Source organism: Akebia trifoliata, chromosome 5 (assembly GCF_017979445.1).
Source record: "Akebia trifoliata isolate Shusen 1 chromosome 5, ASM1797944v1, whole genome shotgun sequence".
Lineage (NCBI taxonomy): Eukaryota > Viridiplantae > Streptophyta > Magnoliopsida > Ranunculales > Lardizabalaceae > Akebia > Akebia trifoliata.
In genome coordinates, this window is record NC_141379.1 from 7,586,097 (window position 1) to 7,607,708 (window position 21,612).

At 34.4% G+C, this 21,612-nt stretch overlaps 3 protein-coding genes across 5 annotated transcripts; 1 reads left to right on the plus strand and 2 right to left on the minus strand.

The window, feature by feature from the left end:
• Positions 1-332: 332 nt before the first annotated feature.
• On the minus strand, positions 333-4,846 carry LOC147401359 (uncharacterized). Of its 2 annotated transcripts, none has more exons than XM_086442633.1 (5): positions 4,690-4,846; positions 2,903-3,047; positions 2,750-2,818; positions 1,788-1,894; positions 333-1,095 (listed from the first exon to the last, which is right to left on the minus strand). In XM_086442633.1, exons 2-5 carry the CDS (start codon positions 3,036-3,038, stop codon positions 535-537), a joined length of 873 nt encoding a protein of 290 aa, XP_086298759.1. In that variant the 5' UTR covers positions 3,039-3,047; positions 4,690-4,846; the 3' UTR covers positions 333-534. The 2 variants fall into 2 exon arrangements, with proteins under 2 accessions (XP_086298759.1, XP_086298760.1); XM_086442634.1 differs by having other exon boundaries at positions 4,611-4,747.
• A 5,922-nt stretch (positions 4,847-10,768) lies between these two features.
• On the plus strand, positions 10,769-12,404 carry LOC147401360 (presenilin-like protein At2g29900). Its single transcript, XM_086442637.1, has 2 exons — positions 10,769-11,168; positions 11,529-12,404. Exons 1-2 carry the CDS (start codon positions 10,955-10,957, stop codon positions 12,272-12,274), a joined length of 960 nt encoding a protein of 319 aa, XP_086298763.1. The 5' UTR covers positions 10,769-10,954; the 3' UTR covers positions 12,275-12,404.
• Positions 12,405-15,456: 3,052 nt separating this feature from the next.
• On the minus strand, positions 15,457-21,322 carry SCPL25 (serine carboxypeptidase-like 25). Of its 2 annotated transcripts, none has more exons than XM_086442636.1 (8): positions 20,978-21,322; positions 18,679-18,882; positions 17,808-17,983; positions 17,304-17,585; positions 17,055-17,173; positions 16,512-16,607; positions 16,318-16,423; positions 15,457-15,837 (listed from the first exon to the last, which is right to left on the minus strand). In XM_086442636.1, the coding sequence occupies exons 1-8, from the start codon at positions 21,234-21,236 to the stop codon at positions 15,694-15,696; spliced, it is 1,386 nt and encodes a 461-aa protein (XP_086298762.1). In that variant the 5' UTR covers positions 21,237-21,322; the 3' UTR covers positions 15,457-15,693. The 2 variants fall into 2 exon arrangements, with proteins under 2 accessions (XP_086298762.1, XP_086298761.1); XM_086442635.1 differs by having other exon boundaries at positions 17,055-17,185.
• Positions 21,323-21,612: the final 290 nt, after the last annotated feature.

The following is a 21,612-nucleotide window of genomic DNA, read 5'->3' on the forward strand; positions in this document are numbered from 1 at the left end:
CTAACCATCTTGAATCCTTGGTTTCAATCTACACAAGTTACAAAGATTTTTTTTAATGAAAACATAGTTAGGATTTTTTTTTTTTTGGAATTGTTTGGAAAAAAGATAAATCTAATTACAATTTGGCAGAGAAACATTGGATAAAACTTTTAACTCTCACAACCACCAAATGCTAAAGTTCATTTAAGAAATAACTCTCGAAAGTTCAACTATCACACTGAACTTTCCCTTTGAGATGTCTCCATTGAAACATTCTTAAATGATACAAAATTTTAAACCACTCCTAAAGGTCTGTTCATTGCAATCTGAGCTTTAATTACGAGACATCTTCAGATATCAAATCCATGTTCGGAGAAAAATAATATATCAGGTAACTCTTAACAGCATTAAAATATTTGTAGAACCATTAAAAGATAGAAGAGAGAAATAAAGATGAGTCTAAATTATAACCAAAGGTCCAATCCTAAAACATGACTGGTGCCATCACTAATCTCTTCTTTGGCAAATGTCTTCCTCCATGGGAGGAGATTTCAATCAACCCCTTTTGTCAGCATAGTCGTTGGGTTCTTTGTCATCCTTGAAGTTTCCTTCCAAGGGATCATCTTGACCAAACCCTGCAGAACCAGCACTACTGCCATACGAAGTTCCGGGGTTCCCACCATAGCCCCCACTGCTTCCATAGCTGCCGCTGTCACCACCAGTACCGCCACTAACATTGTTATCACTGCAACCAACACCACCAGCAACACCAAAATTTCCACCACTGCTGTCACCATAGCCACCACTGCTTCCACCATAGCCTCCACTGTTGTAGCTACCACCACCACCTCCTCCACTTCCGTAACTATCACCACCATAACCACCACTTCTGGGTCCACCACCATAGCTACCCCCTCCACTTCCAAAGCTATCACCACCTCCTCCATAACTGCCACCACCTCCACCATAACTACCACCACCACCGCCATAGCCACCACCACCTCCATAACCACCACCACCGCCATAACCACCACCACCGAAACCACCACCACCACTACGGAATCCTCCTGCCCGATCCGCTGCATAATTAACCCTTACCATTCTTCCATGAAGATCCTGGTGAAGTTTAAAAAAAAAAAATCTGTAGTCAGTCATGCCTGTTAATAAATGAAGCGATAGAAATAAACTATAATTTCCCCATTTTCAATCTTCAAATACTAACTATAAGAAAGTTTTGGACTACATGTCAGGCGTTTTTTATCTATACCAGGTTAGAATCGCATACGAACTGTACTTCACACTAGGTAGATGGGGCTATCTACACCGATTTAAATTAAAAAAAATATATGGGTAAACCATTTTCTCAGGCTTCATCTCAAAACTTGGTTCCATTTCCATTCCCTTAAAGATATCTGTCTACTTTATATCTATCTACTTTATAACAAGTATGACCTATCTTTAGAGTCATCTAACATTTTGTTCAGAATTACTAGTATGATTCAATCAAAGGGCAATTCATCTCTTTATTCTTCATAAAACCAAAACCACTCCTTTATCAAAATTTATAAATCGACCAAATGTCACTTTATTTGACTTTCAATGGCAAAGCCCATGTATCTTTCTTTTGCCTCTGTTTAGAACTAATTTTTTTGGTCAAAATTTTCAAAAATATCTTAATTTCAAATCAGTAAGTCACTTTAGGGCAAGAATAGTATAGTAAAAACCTCTAACCAAGACATTTCCAATGATAAATGTGAAATCTGTTGGAGCTGAACAACGGTTAGGTTAAACAGTCTTAGATGTAGTACCTTTCCATCCATAGCCTGCATGGCACTAGAGGCCTCCTCACTAGATGTGAAAGTAATAAAACCAAAGCCTCTGGATCTACCCGTCTCACGATCCATGATAACTCTTGCTGACACAAACATCATGATGTTCAAATTAATCGTTAGCTATCACGAACATAATAAGAGAACTTTCTCAAACTGCATTTCTTCAACAGGTATTCAACAGATGGGACACATTTCTCAAACCAAAATCATAGTTTCTCATTCCTTTCTGGCTTTAAGCTAATTATACAGGGAAAAACATACAACGTGGTTACTATCGTTCATATAAGGGCAAGGGAATTTGTAGTCCATACTCCATACCAAATTGAAGATGATGCATGCCAACTGATCAGAAGTTAGCATGCTATGCATTCTAGCACGGAGACAATAAAAGAGTAGTTAAAGTTGTTCTCAAGTAATTTAAAGAAGAAAACTAGATACAAAAACGAGTGAATGGAATTTATAAATTATAAAGAATTGAAGCAGAAGAAAACTAAATACAAACACCAAGATAGATGCAGAAAATTGAACAATCAAAGAATTTTAAAAGGGGAAGACAACATTAAATAAGGCCAGATTATTTTCAGAAATTATTAATGGAAATCGCATGAGGAACTGAAAACAGTTTTAACAAACTGTATTTGACAACTAGGCTTGCATTCCTAGTCTCAAGCCCGGATAGAGGAGGACTACAATAGGTTGGTGGTCATTTTTTCATAATCTCCTACCATAAATATGGCTTTTTACAGCATTATCAAATAACATAGTTTTAGACAGAATTGGGTGGAGGGACATGATTCGATAAATTGTACTCAGATATTTGAAATGCAAACTTGATGGAGATGATATAATGATGATGGCATGCAAATTATCATAATACAAGTAGCAAAGATGGTAATCAACTTGAAGGGAAAAAATGAAGGATAAATAATGACAAATACCTTCAATAACTTCCCCATAGGAAGTAAAAGCTTCTCTTAAACTTGTGTCGTCCGTTGCATATGAAAGACCTGAATTTACGAACGTTGAAGATATTGTGACAAAATAAAATCATAAAAATGTTTCATATTGTACCAAATGGAGATCGAACACACCTCCAACAAAGAGTTTGGAAGATGACATGCATCTGATTGCTTGGAATATTGATGGATTGGATGCAGACAATTTGGAATTGATGTGCTTGCTAGCACTCTGTCTAAGCAGATTCCCAACTTTACCAAGGAAAGCCATTGTTATAATCTAAAATAACAAAACCACAAGAAAAGAGGACTTGTCATGTCTCCGCAATTTTTGCAAGTCTAACAAGGAATAAAGATGACGAAGCAATTACATCTCAATACTATTACTTTTTCGAAATCATATTCTAAAAATACGTGAAAAAGTCTAGATATTCATTCACTACAAAATTTGTAACATACGGAGAAGTTGGAAGGACAATATCACTTTGAATACGGACTTAAAAACTGTGGGAACTTCAAACTAATACCCAAGCACCACCAGGCAATAGAACAAGTATAGGGTTCTTTTTAAAATAAAATAAAAAATTAGGAACAGGTGGCAAGCTCATCAGGTACAAAAACAAAAACAGATGACTACAACAAAGTGCAGACAGATCTCAAATTAAGAACCGAAAATCCATAAATAAATAAATAAACAAAATTGAGGGACTAAACAATCAAATCAATTGACAACACCAGTTTCCCCCTCCTAATTTTACCAACAGCTTAAGTGGGCAACCTTATAACGGAAAAGTCCAGTACCCATTCCAGGGGGATGGCGGCATTCCTTAATTGGGTCATCTTACCGTTCACAGCCTTTGTACACAAATAACGCTATTAAGACATTCTGTAACACATATTGATTGTTAACTAAAATAAAGAAAAGTTAAAGATTATCTGGGTTGGGGCCACCGTTACATAATACCATTTATTTACCAGTCTCAACCCATTATACAATCGAATAACATTATATAAACTTTGGGCATAGTGAAATAAGATGCAGTGGGACTCCCATTGAGCACCTAACAAAGAAAGAAGATGTTCAAGGAGCTCAAAGAAATGGTTTCAAAACCAAAGGTCTTTCACTTTTTCTTTGCTGACAAGTTTCGCCTTTTATACAGTTTCTGCTCATAGTTACTTAATGATTTCTTCCTTTTTTACTGATTAAACATAAGCATGCTTGCCAAAAAAGAAATTCAAACAACAATTTCACCAAGCTCGTTAACCATGATCTATCAACAACTTGGGATATTCCCAAACAGGGAATTAAGGCTTGAGCAACACAATGTAAAGGCGCCACAATTGAAATAATTAAAAATTAAATCAAACCAAGTCCCACATGATATCTGTTTGTTTCTGAAAACATAAACATACAGATCGAAGGAACTAAAACATCATATTCAACTACCAAACACAACTAAATGGGAAACTAATATACAGATAAGACATTTAAGTTTCTCTTACTGTTAAAATCAAGTTGAAAAAAAATTATAATTACATTAGCCAAAAAAAAAAAAAACAAGCTTTGTTGCAGAAGAAAAACCCTAAAGCAACATCATAATCATTTAATACTGGTTCTTAGATCAAGAAGAAAGAACATAAAATCTATAAAATAATAAATAAAAGAAAAAAAAAATCTAAAAATCGCAGAAACAAAATTTCCAAAACAACTCTGAAACAAACACAACAAAATAACATTAGATGATCGATTATTAACCAGATCAAACCCTAGAAACCGTGATCGACTCTTGACAAACAAAACTAAGCAGAGCTAAGAATAGAAATGAAGAGAATGAATCCGCACCAGAAACCCTAGGAAATGAAATCAAGGGTTTAGGGTTCGATCTTTCTGCTAAATACAGGAAGAAAGAAGAAAACCGTACCTTCTCTCTCTTCTTCTCTCACTATGAGACTAAAACCCTTATTGATGAGAGGGTTTTGAGAATGACGAGTGTGGTTTATATAGGAACCCTATAGGCGAATCTGGTCCGTCTAAATTTCTATTGAAGCATTTGGTCCATTGGATGAAAGAACCGAAATGAAGATGTTACCAAGCCATTTTCTGCCACTGTTCAGGCGTGTTTTACCTCAAACCTCACTTTACTGACGTGGAAGTGCGTACAGTCCACATACTTTCTCTCGTATCTCGAGGAAAAGTTTCTATGATTCTTATATACTTCCACGTCAGGAAAGTGAGATATGAGGTACAATCTTGAGGTCACTTAAGCATTGTTCTATTCAATTTGTAATGCTCCCCTAAATGGTAAGAAAATTCTTTATGATATCCAAATTATCAAAATACCCTCTTAACTATATTTTTAGAGAGATTTTATTGACACACCAATTTTATACAATCAAAACTTTCTTGTGCCAGTTGAATCTCTCTATCTTGGCCTCAACTTTTACTTATTACACTCTAATTTTTAAAATTAATTATCACACCTAATTAAAGAGTAAAGCACACTATCAAACATTACAAACCCTCCATAGAATTGACATTCAAACAATTTCAAAGATTATTTTCAATTAGGAATAGGTTCATGTAAAATTCTAAATCTAACAAATAGAAATAGTGAGTGAGTGAGACAGAGAGAGAGATGGTTTCTATTGGCACCCAAACTTTTACATATTATCGATATGCAGTTAATAGTAGCTCTTTTATATACGAGGAAGTCCATAAACTTCCAATTACCCTCTATTTTTTGTTCATTTAAAAAAGTGTCATTATAAAGCCACAAGATTGCGCTCAACACTGGGCTGACGTGGTTGTGTGCAAATAACCATAGTTCTTTCGCTTTGAGATATAAGAGTTTCGCAGGAAGTCATTTTAAGTTTTTCCTTTAAAAAAAAAATACACTCAAATTTGAATGGGTCATTCGCAAAAATACCTAAAATTGGAATGAGTCCCAAGGCCTAAACCTTAAATAAATAAAAAAAACTTGTCTATTTTTCAAATAAATGGCTTAGGACCCCTTTTACTTGGCCTATGGGCTAAGAATCTCCCCCATTCTCCCATTGTTAACACCTAAGCCCATTAGATCCAAAGCTCAACCCGAAACCCTTATTTTAAGTCTCAACCTAAGTCTAATAATCACCACCAATCACCACAATGATCCAATGATCATCCCAATGAGACACATGTCATCAGCTCAACTCACCTTCCTAATTCATCTACCAACCCCATTATAACTTATGCACATCTCAACACATACCTATGTCATAATCTACCTTCAACAATCTCTCTGAATCTGTCATCACAAGCCATTCTCATACCCTTTCTCTCTAATCAACTTACCTAACACACACCCCCACACTTCTTTGACATGTCACCATTCCCTCAACCCTTCCAAAATATCAACAATCACCCTCTTACACACTCATTCTTTTAACAAAACCCACTTCATTTAACTCACCTAACACTCAATAATAAATAATTGAAAGATCTAACTCATTTGGATCACAAACAACCTATTTACACCCCTTTTCACAAATAATCTTTCACCACCCTTAATTTACACATATTACATTTATAAACCTCACATCATTCTACCCATTTTCACATTTTTAACTCATTTTACCCCTAAAATTCATGTACACCCTTTTCTCACCACAAAGGCCTCCAAGACTTGAATTCTCTATCATACCTCACTTTTCCTCAACTCACTTTCAACCTCAGCTTTTTCTCTACTTACAACTCTCTCTCTCTCTCTCTCACTCTCATAACCTCTACAGTTATACTCTTTAACCATTAATAAATCTCACACATCTAACATATTAAGATTAAGATTAATGCTCATCACTTGAAGATCAAAAAGAAGAAGAACAAGATAGGGTGTGGATAATAAAAACATATAAAAAACCTCTTCTCTCCCCTCCATAATTCCCCCTTCTACTTTTCCCATATTTTTATTTTATTTTTATTTTTTTATTGACCCTAAGATGTGATGCATATCCTCATTTACTTTCGATTGATTGGGTTTTGATTTAGTCGAAAGGGTAGAAGTTGAAAATCCTTTTTCGAAAATATTTCTTAAAAAATCCTTACATTAGTGCACAAACTACAAAAGATTTTGACACTAAGGCCTTGGGCCCTTGACCAAAAAATCTACATTTTTTCAAGATTTACTAAAAGTATGGACCATAAAAAAGTCTCTTCCTCAATAAGAAAGTCCTTAAAGGTTTAAATCGAAATTAAAGTCCTTCGCACTCAATAGTACTGAAAGCGCCCTCGATCCGCGGTGTGCGTGGATCCGCTTTTGACCCTTGAGGTTTGGGAGTCGCCACCTAGTTATTGTGGTCTAGGAACCAAACTGACTCTAACATGGATAAAAAGAACTAATCTACCACAAAAAATCTGAATTCGGGGATCATGTTACGGGGTTGGAAGGTGTTAGGCACCAACCCCGCCCGACCAAAGTCGGTCTCTACTAACTTCTCAAATATATCACATTGCTAAAAACCTAGATAAAAATAAAAAAATTACATACCTTTCCGATAGCAAGGATTTTGTTCCCTCAGATCTGACAAAAAGAGCTCCTTGTACTGTACTCCCTTGCTTCGTTCTGTCTCCGGATTTGACTTCGGATCTCCTAGATCAAGGTATCTCCTTATTTTTGGATCTGAACTCTTCAAGTTTGTTGCGGATTTGGGAGTGTTTTTGGAGGGATTTTAGGTGTTTTCTAGACTAAAATTGAAGGAGGGATGTTAGGTAAGGAGTTGGGGCTCCAAAACTAGGTTTATGGGGGGTTAGGGGAGCTTCTAGACCTACTTCTCTTAGGGTTTATGATTTGATACGAAAATAGGGTGTGAGCACCTCTATTTATAGATTTTTTTAGGGTTGATTTAGATAGAATTAGTATTCAATTAGAGTTCTTTTGATTAGAGTTGTGTTTTAGTTAAAATTGTTTTAGGTAGAATTGTGTTTTAATTAGAATTGTTTTAGATAGAATTGTTTTTAAGTTAGAACTCTATTAGATAGAGTTATTATTTAATTAGAACTCTATTATGACTTTTGGTCTTATTTGATTGACTTTTAATGTTTTGACTTTAGTCTTAATTGATTGACTTTTAATATTTTGACTTCAGTCTTGCTTAATTAACTTTAATTTTGACTTTAGTCTCACTTGATTGACTTTAATACTTTGACTACAGTCTTGCTTGATTGACTTTAAATTTTGGAGAACCCCCTTCCATTATTTCTTTAATTCTTTGAACCCCCAAATGTAGGGGTCCTTAAAGAAATATCCCACGAACCCTCAACAATTTTACCCGAAAGTCCGATTGATCGATTTTTTAATTTCAAAATTTTAAATTAATTTCATCAATGTTTCACTTTAATTATTTAATATTTTATTTATTAATTTTGAATTTTTTAATTATGAAAATTGTGAAATTACCGTTTTACTCCCGGAGAGGACTTTTCACGTTTCAAGTCGGTTTTTAATGTTCTAGGATGTTTTAGAATCGGTTTTTTCGTAAGGAATTCAATGAGAATGTTGGTTTGTGTCATTTATGAAAATTTTTATGTGAAATGATTGTGAACTTTATGAGGGGCATTTTCGTAATTTTGTCAAATTTTGTTAAAATTGGTGAAATGATTTATTTGGTTTCGATTTGTTATTTTATGTGTTCAAGAGAGTTTTCCTAAGCGTAACGTAGGCTCTAGGATTGTTTTGAGGTTAGGGGTATTTTGGTAATTTGGTAATTTTTTAGTGATTTTTATCGTGAAGTTTCTTTTTGATCTGTAAGATGATGATTTCTATGTTTCTGGAGTCGTATTTTCCTAGCGTAGTGTGGTTTCTAAGGTTTTGTCAGTTCGAGATACCTCATCCGGATTTCTGAAATACATCTGGTAACAAAATAAAGCAACGGAATACACATCCATCATTGGGAATCATTGCAATCGGATTGACGAGTTGATTAATCAGGCGAGTGCAAAAATGGGGTGTCTACAAGTACGGATTGAATTTTTTTGATTTTTTAGTTATTTTCCAAAATTAATCGAATCTGAGGTAACCACCAATGATGAAGGGAGTAGGGTGCCTAGCACCTTCCCTATTCCTTAATATAGACCCCTTAACCTAGATTTTAGATGACTAATATCTTTTATCTATATAAGAGTCACTACAAATAAAATGATTTTTTAAAACTACTTTCAGGATGTCCATTCACACATTTTTCTAAAAAAAAAGAATGGCGACGACTCTAAATCCAAGTAGTAGAGATCTTCAAGCTCAAAAATCTCGTGTCTACAAATACTCATTATTTATTTTGCCTATTTTTTGGTTAAAAAAGATCAAAATGTCATGAAAAAGTTAATTTAGATGAGAAATAAAATTATTTTCCATAACGGCTAGTCTTTATTGCTTGTATCCCTTGAAAGTTAGTATTATTAATGGATTGAATTAGGTTGGAAAAGAGCCGATCCTATTTTGACCTCAAAATCATAGCCCAAGTTGACTTCATCCGCAAGTATTTAGACTTATTAATGAGTCGGGTTGAACCCAATAGGTCATGATCAAAAGGCAACTATTTGGTCAACATGTCTTTTCTTATATAGGTTAAAAATTTCGGAATGGGCTAGTTTTTGTGATGATAATTTTTATGTTGAAGAGATCATTGTCACAAAAAATTAATATATTATGAAACTTATAACCCCAATTTACAAGTTGAAGAATCGTGGATCGTCCATTTCTTTGTAAACCATTTTTGATGGGGTTATCAGTTTTAGAATGAGCTAATTTTTGGTGAGATTGATCTCCTCACTATATCATCATGTGGTCTAGTTTTTATTTTATTTGATTATTATTATGGAGAATTGTCTTTGAGTAAGGTTTCTCAGGTTATTTTTGATTGTTGACACCATAAATTAGGGTTTTTAGATCCACTCGTGGCGTTAGGAGAGAGAGAGAGAGAGACGTTGGCACCGATGTTTTAGGTTTGGTTGACTCATCTCTTCTTCTTCTTCATTCTTCTCTGTTTTTTGATTTTTTAGATGAAGAATCGAGATTGTTCTAAATATATCATGTTTTAAAATTGATGATGTGTTCTTGACCTCATTCTCTCTTCAAAGACTTTAGGGCATGCATTCATAGGGACTAGTCGCATGCTAAAATTTGTGAGGATACCATGTGTTGTAAAAAATAAAAAAAATAAAAAAGTGTTGCCCAAGCTCGTAACCGGACTAAAGTCCAACCAATTGATAGACTTACTTGAAATACAAAAAAATTATTTTTCATTTTTTTAACATAAAATATTTTACGTTGGATTCATCAAACAATAATTGAATAAATATTTTATTATTTATTTTGTATTATATCACTTGGCATAGTTATTTGGCCCCTTAATTCGTGAATACTTAATCAAATCTTAGTTGATCCCCACACCAAAATTAATCTCATCAATGATGTCTATATCATGATTCGAGTACTAAGCTAATTGAAATATTCAGGGTTTCTATTCCTAAGTTCCCATTCTCCTGTGGTCTAGTTTTTTTTGATGGAGAATTGTTTTCGAACAAGGTTTCTCAGGTTATTTTTCGGTCATTGACTCTATAAATTAGGATTTTTAGATCTACTAGTGGCATAAGAAGAGAGAGAGAGAGACGTTGGCACCGAAGTTCCAAGTTTGTTTGACTCACCTCTTCTTCATTCTACTCTATTTTTTGATTTTTTAGATGAAGAATTGAGATTGTTATGCTCTTGACCTCAGTCTCTCTTCAAAGACTTGAGGGATTTAGAAAAAGATCCCTTTAAATATAAGAAATCCTTGAATTTTTAAACTAAGGACATACCCCTTGACATAGGTATCCTCTGAAAGACTTAAAAAAAAAATGTTTCGAATGTTTTAGAAATATTTAGGTACGTTTTGGCTCTTTAAACCATGGTCTACATAACAAGACTCGAGTCAACGGCTATAAATAACTAATCAACCGTATTTTTATGTAAAATGGTCCATCACGAGGAAAACCACTCTAACAAATAACAACCCACGACAAACCTACAGCCAGGGCGACCTATTGCAGACTTTCAGACTTTTGGATGAATCTGCCCTCCTAGTCTTCCAAACCCAAAACCCCCAAACAAAGATCACAACCCATCAATCACTCTGCACCAAAATCAGTTTTTTTTATCCAAATTCAAGTACCCAATGGCCCCAAATCCCAAACCCACCAGCATCCTGGAATCTCTTGGTGAAGAAATCATCAGAATCATAGCTCCAGTCTCCACCTGTATGTTCTTAGTAGTTCTTTTGGTAACAATCCTCAACACCAACTCCTCTGATTCTTCATCATCTCTAACTACCATAGCCACCATAGCTTACAATGAGGACACCTCAGATTCAATTTGGAACAAATTCACAGGTGCCCTTTTGAACTCTATTGTATTTGTAGCTGTTATCACTATCGTCACTTTCATATTAGTCCTCCTTTTTTATTTCAGATTCACTAAGTTTCTCAAAATCTACATGGGTTTCTCTTCTTTTGTTGTTTTGGGATTCATGGGTGGTGAAATTGCAATATTCTTAATCAAGGATTTTAATATCCCTATAGATTGTATCACATTTCTAGTGATTTTGTTTAATTTCACTGTTGTTGGAGTTATATCTGTTTTTATGTCAAAGATGGCAATTTTGATCACACAAGGGTACTTGGTGGTTATTGGGATGTTAGTTGCTTATTGGTTTACATTGCTACCTGAATGGACCACTTGGGTACTTCTAGTAGCCTTGGCTTTGTATGATCTTGCCGCGGTTTTGTTGCCTGGCGGGCCTTTGAAGATCTTGGTAGAGCTCGCTATGTCGAGAGATGAAGATATCCCAGCTTTGGTTTATGAGGCCCGACCCGTTATTCATGATGATTCGGGTCCTCGTCAAGGTGTAGTAGAGAGGAGGTCATGGAGAGGAAGGAGGGGTGTTGCCGTTGGTTCTGATTCAGATCCAAATTCAAATTCGACCCTTGGAGCGATGTTAGCTGCTGGGGATCACCAAAATGAGCCAAGATTGGTAATTGCTGAAGAGGGTCGGATGTCTGAAGAGGTGTCTGAGTTGGTGGCGCCTTTGATTGATCAACAATTGGAAAGACCCAATGGGGTGTCTGAGGTGATGGCACCTTTGATCGATCGGCAATTGGAAAGACCCAATGCTCAAAGAGATGGAGATGAAGATCGTTGGGCAGTTGAGGGTATCGGGTTGGGTTCATCTGGTGCGATTAAGCTGGGGTTGGGTGATTTTATCTTCTACAGTGTGTTGGTTGGTAGGGCAGCAATGTATGATTTTACGACTGTTTACGCTTGTTATCTTGCTATCATAGCTGGTCTTGGTATCACTCTGATGCTTCTAGCAATTTATCAGAAAGCCTTGCCAGCTCTTCCCGTGTCAATATTGCTAGGTGTGTTGTTTTATTTCTTGACTAGGATCTTGTTAGAAGTTTTCGTTGTTCAATGTTCAGTCAATTTGTTAATGTTCTAGAACGGAAATCTAACTTTTATGGAGATATGTTATTGCCGAATAATACTCAATGATGGATTCTTCAGTCCCTTGTTACCTCATTTATAGTTTATTAAATCTAAATTTCTCATGTTCCTCTCTATTCTTGCTATCATTCACATCTATAATTAAAAATAAAGAGAGAAATTATCTGAATTGCAGTTGAGCTTATATTGTAAATGTAAAGTGCTCAATGCCACACCATTACTCTTGCAGGTCGAGCAATTTAGATAGCCCTTAAAGGTTACACCCTCAGCTATTTCCAATATATTTTTTTTCTAGTCATAGTTAATTTAGCCTTGTTGAAATTGTTTAGAGATGCTAATTTACACTGAATAAAAGTAAATGAAGAACTGGGGTATACCCAATCATCTACGATACACATTGAGGGTTCATTTTAATAGTATATTAATATGACTTTTGAGCATTTGGCAGATCAAACTGTGTTGAGAAAGGGGTATAGATGAGGATCTGCAAATATGTAATTTTTAAAAAATATTTATAGCAGCTGTTGTACAAGTGAGATGCTTTTTAATTCTTCTTCGTTCACATGATAACTTCCCAAATGATTGAATGTTGGTGAAAAATATCAATAATATTATTTTGGATCCTTCCCCCATCTTTCCATGCACAGATGGAAGGAAAAAAATCTTGCTTCATGAGAACGCATTAAGTATATTAAATAGAATAAAATGTGTCTGTATTTGGGTTATTATGTGCATAAATTGGTGAAGAAAACTGTATCATTTGATAAAGGTTGTCAAATTAGAATGGTCAAAGCTAGAATAGAAAGGGTTTTATTGTAGTCTTCCTTTGTTGACTATGGGACAAAATCATTGAAAGATTGAAGCTATTGGTGACAGATTTTGCTTAGCTTGAAGTATATAAAAGAGAAAAAAAAAGGTTAACATAACCAGAAAACAGAAACAGAAAAACAAAACAAGAAACCAGACAACAAAAATAAAAGTTGAGACACATTGTAATATTTGTAGAATTTATGTTTAAATGTTGAAAAGCAACATCTATCATGTTATCTTCATGAGATTGGTCGTTCTGCTAAACAATGTTACTTTCAGTTTTTAGTTGGAGATAGACACCTAGGGTGACATATTGAGAGAGAATGGGAAATGGAATATATAACCTGTTCACAAGTCCATGCTGATAATTAATTGTAGTTAACATCTTCAAAAAGTTATATAGATGCTTGCTGCTTCATTCTAGCTTGAGCTTTAGTAACAATAACAAGTAACATTTACGTTGAAGGTGCTCTATTATCAATTTTTCTCATCGGTTTCTCTGTTATCAAAATTTACCCATTTATCACACTTGAAAGCCCTACTCAATAAATGATTTCATCATGTCACCATGATATTTTTTTTTCCAACAAATTAATGAACTATCTATGACTGGAATGATAACTATCATGTAGTTCTCCTAGCACTTTGTACAAAAGAAATACTAATCACTTAAGAATATAGATCATTCACGGGATATATACAACTGATTGTTCTCCATCTTTTGTATGATTACCAAGTAAAATGAAGCCTGTGAAGATTACTCAATGTTTGGCTGTTTTTCTAGGGGCAATCTAATTATTATGTACATCGTATTGCAATCTTCAATTTTATACTTCATTATAGCATATAACCTTTCTGTCCCCTATAAATAAATTTCATCCTTCTTCCATAACCCTCTTATTGTGCCTCCTAGGTCTTGCTTTCAGTTTCACTTTCACTGTCGCACATCCATGTGAGTGTGTGTGTGTGTGCGCATGTGCAAGTTGCTTACCACCGGACTATTTGTGTGTTTGATCAAAGGAGTATTGTTGGGTTTTCATTGTAGAAGGCAAATTTATAACTTTTGCGTACAAAAAATGAAGGCATAGCAATCATTGATATAAATCTATGTAAAAAGCCTCATTTTGAGTCGAGGCTTTAGTCTTCGATCATTTTGAGAGAAATTGGCTTCCTTCGGAGATCTTTGACACTCTCCTACATGGATTTTCTGAGGAATTGTGTATGCATTTGAGGAGTTTGGTGACGATTTTGTGTGCTGCATAAGTCAATGTTAGACCATCTTATGTACTCATTCCTTTGTTGGCCCTGCTACCACTATTTTCACCAATTTTGGATTGAATTATCTTCGATTTACTTATCATATTTTCTCTAATCTTCTCTCTTTTTTATGTATATTTTTGGGGTTTGGTATCATACTAGGATCATCTAACTACACTAAGTATGTAAGAAAGAACTTGTCTTGAACAAATCAAGGTCTATTGAAATCAAGTTTTTGTTCATAGGAGATAAGGTGAAGACGAGTTGTGTAAGACATGCATCCATGGCTTATATTCAAGTGGGCTTCATGATTTTAAACCTCTGCATGTTTGTCACATGGTTGTATATCAAACATCTGAGCGACTTGCACGTGTTTGTTGCATGAGATGGATTGGACAACAATGTGGATTTATGGCTTATTATTGCACGAAAGGTACATATTGCTCTTGCTATATATACCATGCCTGCTAGATACTGAAATTGTAGGTACTAGTTCTATGATCCTCGACAGGTTGATATGTTACTTGTGACGCCATTTGAAAAATGGATTTCTTGAGATAATTTTTGCCTGTGTTTGATTAAACATGGTAAATATCAAAAGCGAGTTGGTTTTTAGTTTAGGATGGTGCTTATTTTCTCATGTTGGAGGAAAATAGTTCTCTTGGAAAAAGTTTTTCTTAAAAAATACAATCAAAAGCTTGTCAATTTGCATTTTCCCATGAAAGGTATTTTACTACTTATAATCATATAGATCCCCTAAAGAAAGATGTAAAAAACTGTAGCAAGTATGAGAGTTAGGATTAAAGTTTGAAATCTGATCTAGAGGAGCTATTTCAATAGGGAGAAAAATCAAGATTGTCTTGACCAAAACATTACATTCTAAGAAAATTTGAAACACCAAATGTTTTTGGGGTCAATATTTCATTCCGATTGCGGTTGAAATCGAAAAGTCTCCGCTAAAACACGTCAAGCGGTATAAAACTTTAAATAGGTAGAATAATCATCTTTGTTCATCAAAAATTTGAGATCAACAAAGAAATTATAAAATAAATATTCTCAATCAAAAAAAATAAAAAAACCTTACCATGATGGGTTGGTGAGAGAATCAAAGACTTAACATTTTCCTTTTTATTTCCTCTCCAATTGAAGATTCAAATAAAATACAAAGTTTACAAACGAAATCTTTTTCACTTGCATTTGTTTCTTCTACAACACACACACACACACACACACACACACATACACTAACCCTCTTTTTTTTTCCCCAACACTTAAGCTTTCCTTTGTAAATTAAAAATCACATATTTCTAAATATATAAGAAATTGGAATTTATCAAAGAAATCCTTCTAAGGTTTTGGTAGAGGTTTCCCACTTAAAAATGACTTGAAGAGCTGAAGAGCTGCTCTTGGTTTGAATAAAGGAACTTCATGGCCTGCACCCCTCACCGTTGCAAAGGTTAGCCCTTCATAAACCTCTGTCCAACCTCCCACCTTCATCAAACCAAAAATCAAAATTTAGTGTGGCAATATAAGCTCTATATAAAGATAACGAAAATACACGACTACTTACGGATCATAAATTGCTTGTTGCACCCGAACCTAAAAAAATATTAATTTTATTTATTTATTTTTAAATTTGTATCTTAACTCTATTAGTTGTATCTCACAAGAAGAATTTTTGTAATCTCTTTTAACTCACTTCATCCTTATATTCTCTCGATGTTGTCGCCAATTGTGATTGCAGATACTGTCTCTTGGCATTGCAATCATAATACGTATGGAATTCAATCAGTAGAAGAGCATAACAAACGATTATAGACTTTGACCGATCAAGAAAAACAAGATGAAGAAGTGCAATATTTTTCTTATACGGAATACAAGAAAGATTTTTTTTTAAATGATGGAGTGCAATTGGTACTAGGTGATCTGCAATTAATCGACCCCGTAACAAAAATGGCAAAAATTACTAACCTGTTTCTTGACATACCAAGGATACCATGGAATTTTGGTTGCTAATTTGAGTCGTGCAAGGGAAAATCTAGTGGCCGTAACAGGTACAACGGAATCAACGTCGCCACTGTAATGGAAAATAAAACTTTTCATTTTAATATTAGATGGATAATTAAAATCAGAGTAACCAATTAATTTGAAAATTAATAATAAACCTGAAAACCCAAATTCTCAAACCAGCAGCAATCATCTCCTTGTAAATCGGTAGAACTGATACATCAGTGTCGTTCCAATTTCGATTTAGAATTTCACTGTACACAAAAAATATTAAATAGCAATTAAAATCAAAGAAAAATGCTTGGAGTCATGGCTAAATTGTAAATATAGTTTATCAATTAAAACAAAAATGTTGCTCTATGCTTGTGGCCCCCTTTCTCTTTGTAGAAAATAAATACATCTCCTTAGGAAAATAATTATAATGAGTACACCTACGGTAGCCGTGGCTTAAAATGTCGAATCGATTGAATGTTTCAGTCAATGAAAATATTGATACGGTATCGACCGATACTTCAACGTTACGGGGTCGATGTTTTGTATTAGTATCGGCCAATACTGATACATATCGGCCGATACATTCCGATATTTTAAACCATGATACCAGCCAACCTGAAATTCTCTTTTTTGAGGGGAAGAATTTATTTACAAGATAATAAAATAAATTAAAAAAAAAAAAAATAGAAGAAAATTTTGTCCTTCACCTGCATGCAGTCCATTTATAAGGGATTTTAGTAGTATTGGCATGGAGGGCTTTCTGTACATCTGGTCTATTATAATAAATCTCTGCATATTTTTCTGTACAAGGATCATACCCTGAAATCTGCCAGAAAATCTGATAAAAAACCATAAGAAAAGAAGATATTTTATGTAAAAACATATAATTAGCTTGAAAAATGAATTTAAATAATTTTATTTTCTATAATATTTGTAAAAAGAATTGGAAATTATACCGGTTGGAATCGATGAGGTAAACGTAGTGTCCTATGGGTTGCACTGCTACCATCTGAATTGTTGCATGGCGGTGCGTATATGTTGTATTGGTCGATATTGCCGAATTCTTGATCCATGGCATATGTATACAAGGATTCGCATTCGTTCGAATTCTTTTGATGACGAAAATCGCAAGTATTGAGGAATTGCTTATACGTTTTATCGGAGATCATGGCATGGCTCCACCAATATGTTACGGTGCCAAGGTTGTCGTAGTAGTTATCCGTGACCGCGTTGCCAACCTAGAAATCATGTTCATACATACATTATATATATCCAAAAAAGAAATCTATCATCAAAACTTATCCCAAGAATTTGGGATCGGTTGATCGATCGTATCGGTTGAAGTCATTTCTTTTGTTCTGAGTTATATTGTCACACCAAATTTTTTATAGCACACCAACTGATGATATAGAAGCATCAAATTTAAGAAAAATGAGAAAAAAATAATAATTAAGAGTTACCATGAATCCTTTTAGATTAATGGGATGCTTCGCCTTGGTGTTGTGTGCCATAATTTCTCTAGCCAATTGAGGGACATAATGCCCCGCGTAGCTCTCTCCGGTCAAGTAGACTTCTCGATTTTTGTATCGTGGGAATCGTTCCATCCATCGGATCAAGAATTTGAGAGAATCCTTAGCTGAATCACATCCATCCATCGGATCATTATATAACTTTAATGGGAGAATTAAAAAATAAAATGAAATCATGAGAATTATTTATTAACTATTAAAAAATAGTTGTATATTTTATTACTTGTCAAGAGAATTTTAAAAGATAAAATATTATTTTAATTGATTTTCATTATTATAAATATATTATTTCTAATATATTAAAAGATCTATCGAATGATATTTTTGTAATTTAAAAAATTAACTAATATAGAATAGAAACGTCACGGTTGTAAAATAACTTAAGTTAATATACAATAACCATATATATATTTCGACCAGAAAACCTTATTTCAATTCAAGAGTGAATTCTAAGTTGGGAATCAATGATTTGTCCATTTTTGTAACCTTTGATCGTGAGCTTGGAACCCTCCCATCGGTTTGTTCATTAAAGCCCACGAACAAAAAAAAACTTGAATACGGCCACAAATCACCAATCAGACCCATTTTTGTTGTGTTAGTCCATAAAGAGTAGGCATCCTTTTGATGTGGTTAAGATTATCAGATCGGATCAATATAATTCTTAATCTACATTGCACATCTAAGACATGGCCCACCAAATGATCAATTCACTTTGATGATGAGATGAAATTCAAGCCATCCGATCAATCATACCAATCACCAATATACAAAGAAATAAATAAAGAAATGTTTATGATCATACCAGTGCGTTGATCACCAGTGTCAAGAAGATCTGAAGACCTATTTGTGTAAGAGAATCCAACACCAGCGGGAGTTTCGAGGAAAAGTAGGTTTGATATGGTGTTCCAGGAGAACTTATTTAAGTATAAACCGGACCCACTTTTGTTTAATCTGAATGGACCTATCTCCTCTGATGCACCATAAGCCACTGAAGAGCAGCCCGGACCTGATTCATAATTCAAAAGAGAAGGACAATAAGTGGACCCACAACAATGGAACAAATCAAATGGTTGGGATCATCTAATCATGATGATTAATTTGTCCGAACCACAATGCATCTCTGCATTTAAAGGGTCCATTTAATGCCAAATGTAGCATTATTTGAAGTTTAGGTCACTCCTTGTGAATCATTATATGTTGACAATTAGATTGATTGGTGATTGCTAGCATTCATTTTAGGGAGCTTCTATTAACACACCAATCTCTATGCAGGGTGCAAACACTTATTTTATTTCTTAAGGATTGGTGTGTTGTAAGTAAAAGTTGGTTTGCCAATATAATATCTCTCATTTTAATTCATATAAAATAATCAATTCCAATAGTTAGATGTAAGTCTCTGATAAGGCTGTCAATGGATAAGATCAAATCTAAAATTCCATCTGTTCCGATCCAATAACTTCAGGTCTGGATTGATGTTCTGGATTTTGATAAGAGTCAGATTCGATAAGGGTTTGATCCGATATCTTATCCCAATCAGATATGGATCACCCAAGTCCCCCAGATCCAACAAGGACTCGATTTGATAACATGTTAAAAATATAGAAATTATATATATATATATATATAAAGGTTTTTTAGATTTTGTATAAATTGGGTTTGGTCCCATCCGCACCTTATCTGATTGTTAATGGATTGGATCTGGAACTTAATATTGAGATCCGATAACAACTTTATTCGATATTTATCAGATCAATAAATCGATACTAAATCGACCTCAATCTGATCCATTAACAGTCCTAATATCTGATGATGATAGGGCTTATACGGGTTGGATATGTGTCTACCATATATCCAGATTTTTAATTTGGGTCCGACTCGGATTCTACTGGTTCAAATTATATTTGGTTTTTTTTACTTTCATTAAACTCATATCCAGATCCGATCCGACTAGATTAATTGATTCGAGTTTGTCAGGTCGAATAATTTCAAACAATTATAAAGTAATTTATTAAAAAATATGACTTAAATATGATTTGAACTCAAAACCTCTCCCCTTTCAAAAAAAAAGCTTTGACCACTATACCTTATACTCATTTTGATAGATTAAAAAATATAACATTAAAATACATAATAATATATCATTTGAATATAGGGATGAGTCCGTATTCGACATGTATCCGACTCGGGTCAAAGGATGTCAACCTATATCCAACCTATATTTTAATTAGGATATACTTGAAGAAATCAAATCCGCTAAAAATCGAATTCGGATCACTCGTATTTGAGATAAAATCCGACCCATTTTAAACCTTAGATGATGATTTTGACATGTCGATATTATCGAATTTTTTGATAAAGACCTCCATTAACTTAGAGTTTAGACACTTGGCATACATGCAAGTTTCATGACCTACCAACCAATGAAATTTTTTTTTTTTAAAGTCGTGCTAGGGTGACACAGGATTTACTGTGATTCTCACAATTCTGACGTGGACATGCATACATAATCATAGATGATTTTTACTCATATCGCGAGAAAACACATCTATGATTATGTGCACATCCCACGTCAGACTTGTGAGAATCGCAGTAAATACTTTTTTGTGATTTCAGCATATTTTACTTTTTTTTTCTTAATATCTCAGGTTGATTCAGCAGATGGTGGGTCCCACACAAAAATTACTGGCTTAGTAGTCCTTAATGAATGCACTCAACCATCTTGCATGATTCTACTATCACTTAGACAACACTCGATGCACAGGATACTCTCTCCTTAGAACTTAAAAGACACACAAACGGACGGTTGAGGTTCTCCATCAAACAGACAATTTGAGATAAGAGGAGAAACACAGATTTCTTAGAGATCAGTACTGACATTCTAGAGATTAGTAAAGATTTTTGTAAGAAATCCTTAGCATTGATCTCTACCGTCTGTTTGATGGAGAGATTTTCAACTAATGAAGAGTTCTTCTAACTTTATATAACCGAGTTAATGGCTGTAACATAATAAATGTTCTGTTTTGTGTTAGTTTTCTCATAATAAATTCCAAGAGAGAGAGAGAGAGAGATGATACAGATAGAAGTAGAGATTTGATACAGACCTCCATTGAGCCAAATAACTAAAGGTTTGGAAAGTGGGTGATGAACAGCTTCAGTAAGCCAATAGAAGAGAGCTCTTCCAGCTATGTTATTAACGGTGACATAGCCGGAGTACTGCCGGAAACTGACTTTGGGTTGGCCGGGAAGTGACGATATCTGATCGGCTTCTTCTTCTTCTTCTTGGTGGGTTGCACCTACAGACATAATTATAAGATAAAGACAAACAATGGAAACAAAGATATTATAATGTCCTCTGGCCATGAAGAAAGAAGAAAGAAGAAAGAAAGAAAGATAGAAAGAAAGAAAGAAAGAAAGAAAGAGAGAAACAAAGAACAATAACAAAGGCAATGAAGATGTGTAAGTAGTACAAGCTGTTATCGGTATTTACTAGTAGCATGTGTTGTTCTCTGTGAAATAAATAGGAGAGAGAGAGAGAGAGAGAGAGAGAGAGAGAGAGAGAGAGAGAGAGAGAGAGAGTTGTTATTTTTGGTTTTCAAAAGTTTGACTTTCCACCTCGGAGACTTGGATATATTTTATTTACCTCCCTTGACTTAAACAAATTTTTAGTTGCCTCCTTAAAATTTTGACCTTAACATGTCAAGTTCCATCAAAGAGTCTAGATCTTGTACACACTAAA

Coding starts and splice junctions, on each gene's coding strand:
- SCPL25 (XM_086442635.1), bottom strand. CDS start 21,236: ATGGCCAGAGGACATTATAATATCTTTGTTTCCATTGTTTGTCTTTAT. Junction 16,608..17,054: donor TATAAATGGACTGCATGCAG/GTGAAGGACAAA, acceptor TTTTGTGTACAG/TGAAATTCTAAATCGAAATT. Junction 15,838..16,317: donor CTTGGTATGTCAAGAAACAG/GTTAGTAATTTT, acceptor GGTTTGATGAAG/GTGGGAGGTTGGACAGAGGT.
- LOC147401360 (XM_086442637.1), top strand. CDS start 10,955: ATGGCCCCAAATCCCAAACCCACCAGCATCCTGGAATCTCTTGGTGAA. Junction 11,169..11,528: donor AATTTGGAACAAATTCACAG/GTGCCCTTTTGA, acceptor GGGTACTTCTAG/TAGCCTTGGCTTTGTATGAT.
- LOC147401359 (XM_086442633.1), bottom strand. CDS start 3,038: ATGGCTTTCCTTGGTAAAGTTGGGAATCTGCTTAGACAGAGTGCTAGC. Junction 1,895..2,749: donor CTATGGGGAAGTTATTGAAG/GTATTTGTCATT, acceptor TGTTTGTGTCAG/CAAGAGTTATCATGGATCGT. Junction 1,096..1,787: donor TGCAGGCTATGGATGGAAAG/GTACTACATCTA, acceptor AAACTTCACCAG/GATCTTCATGGAAGAATGGT.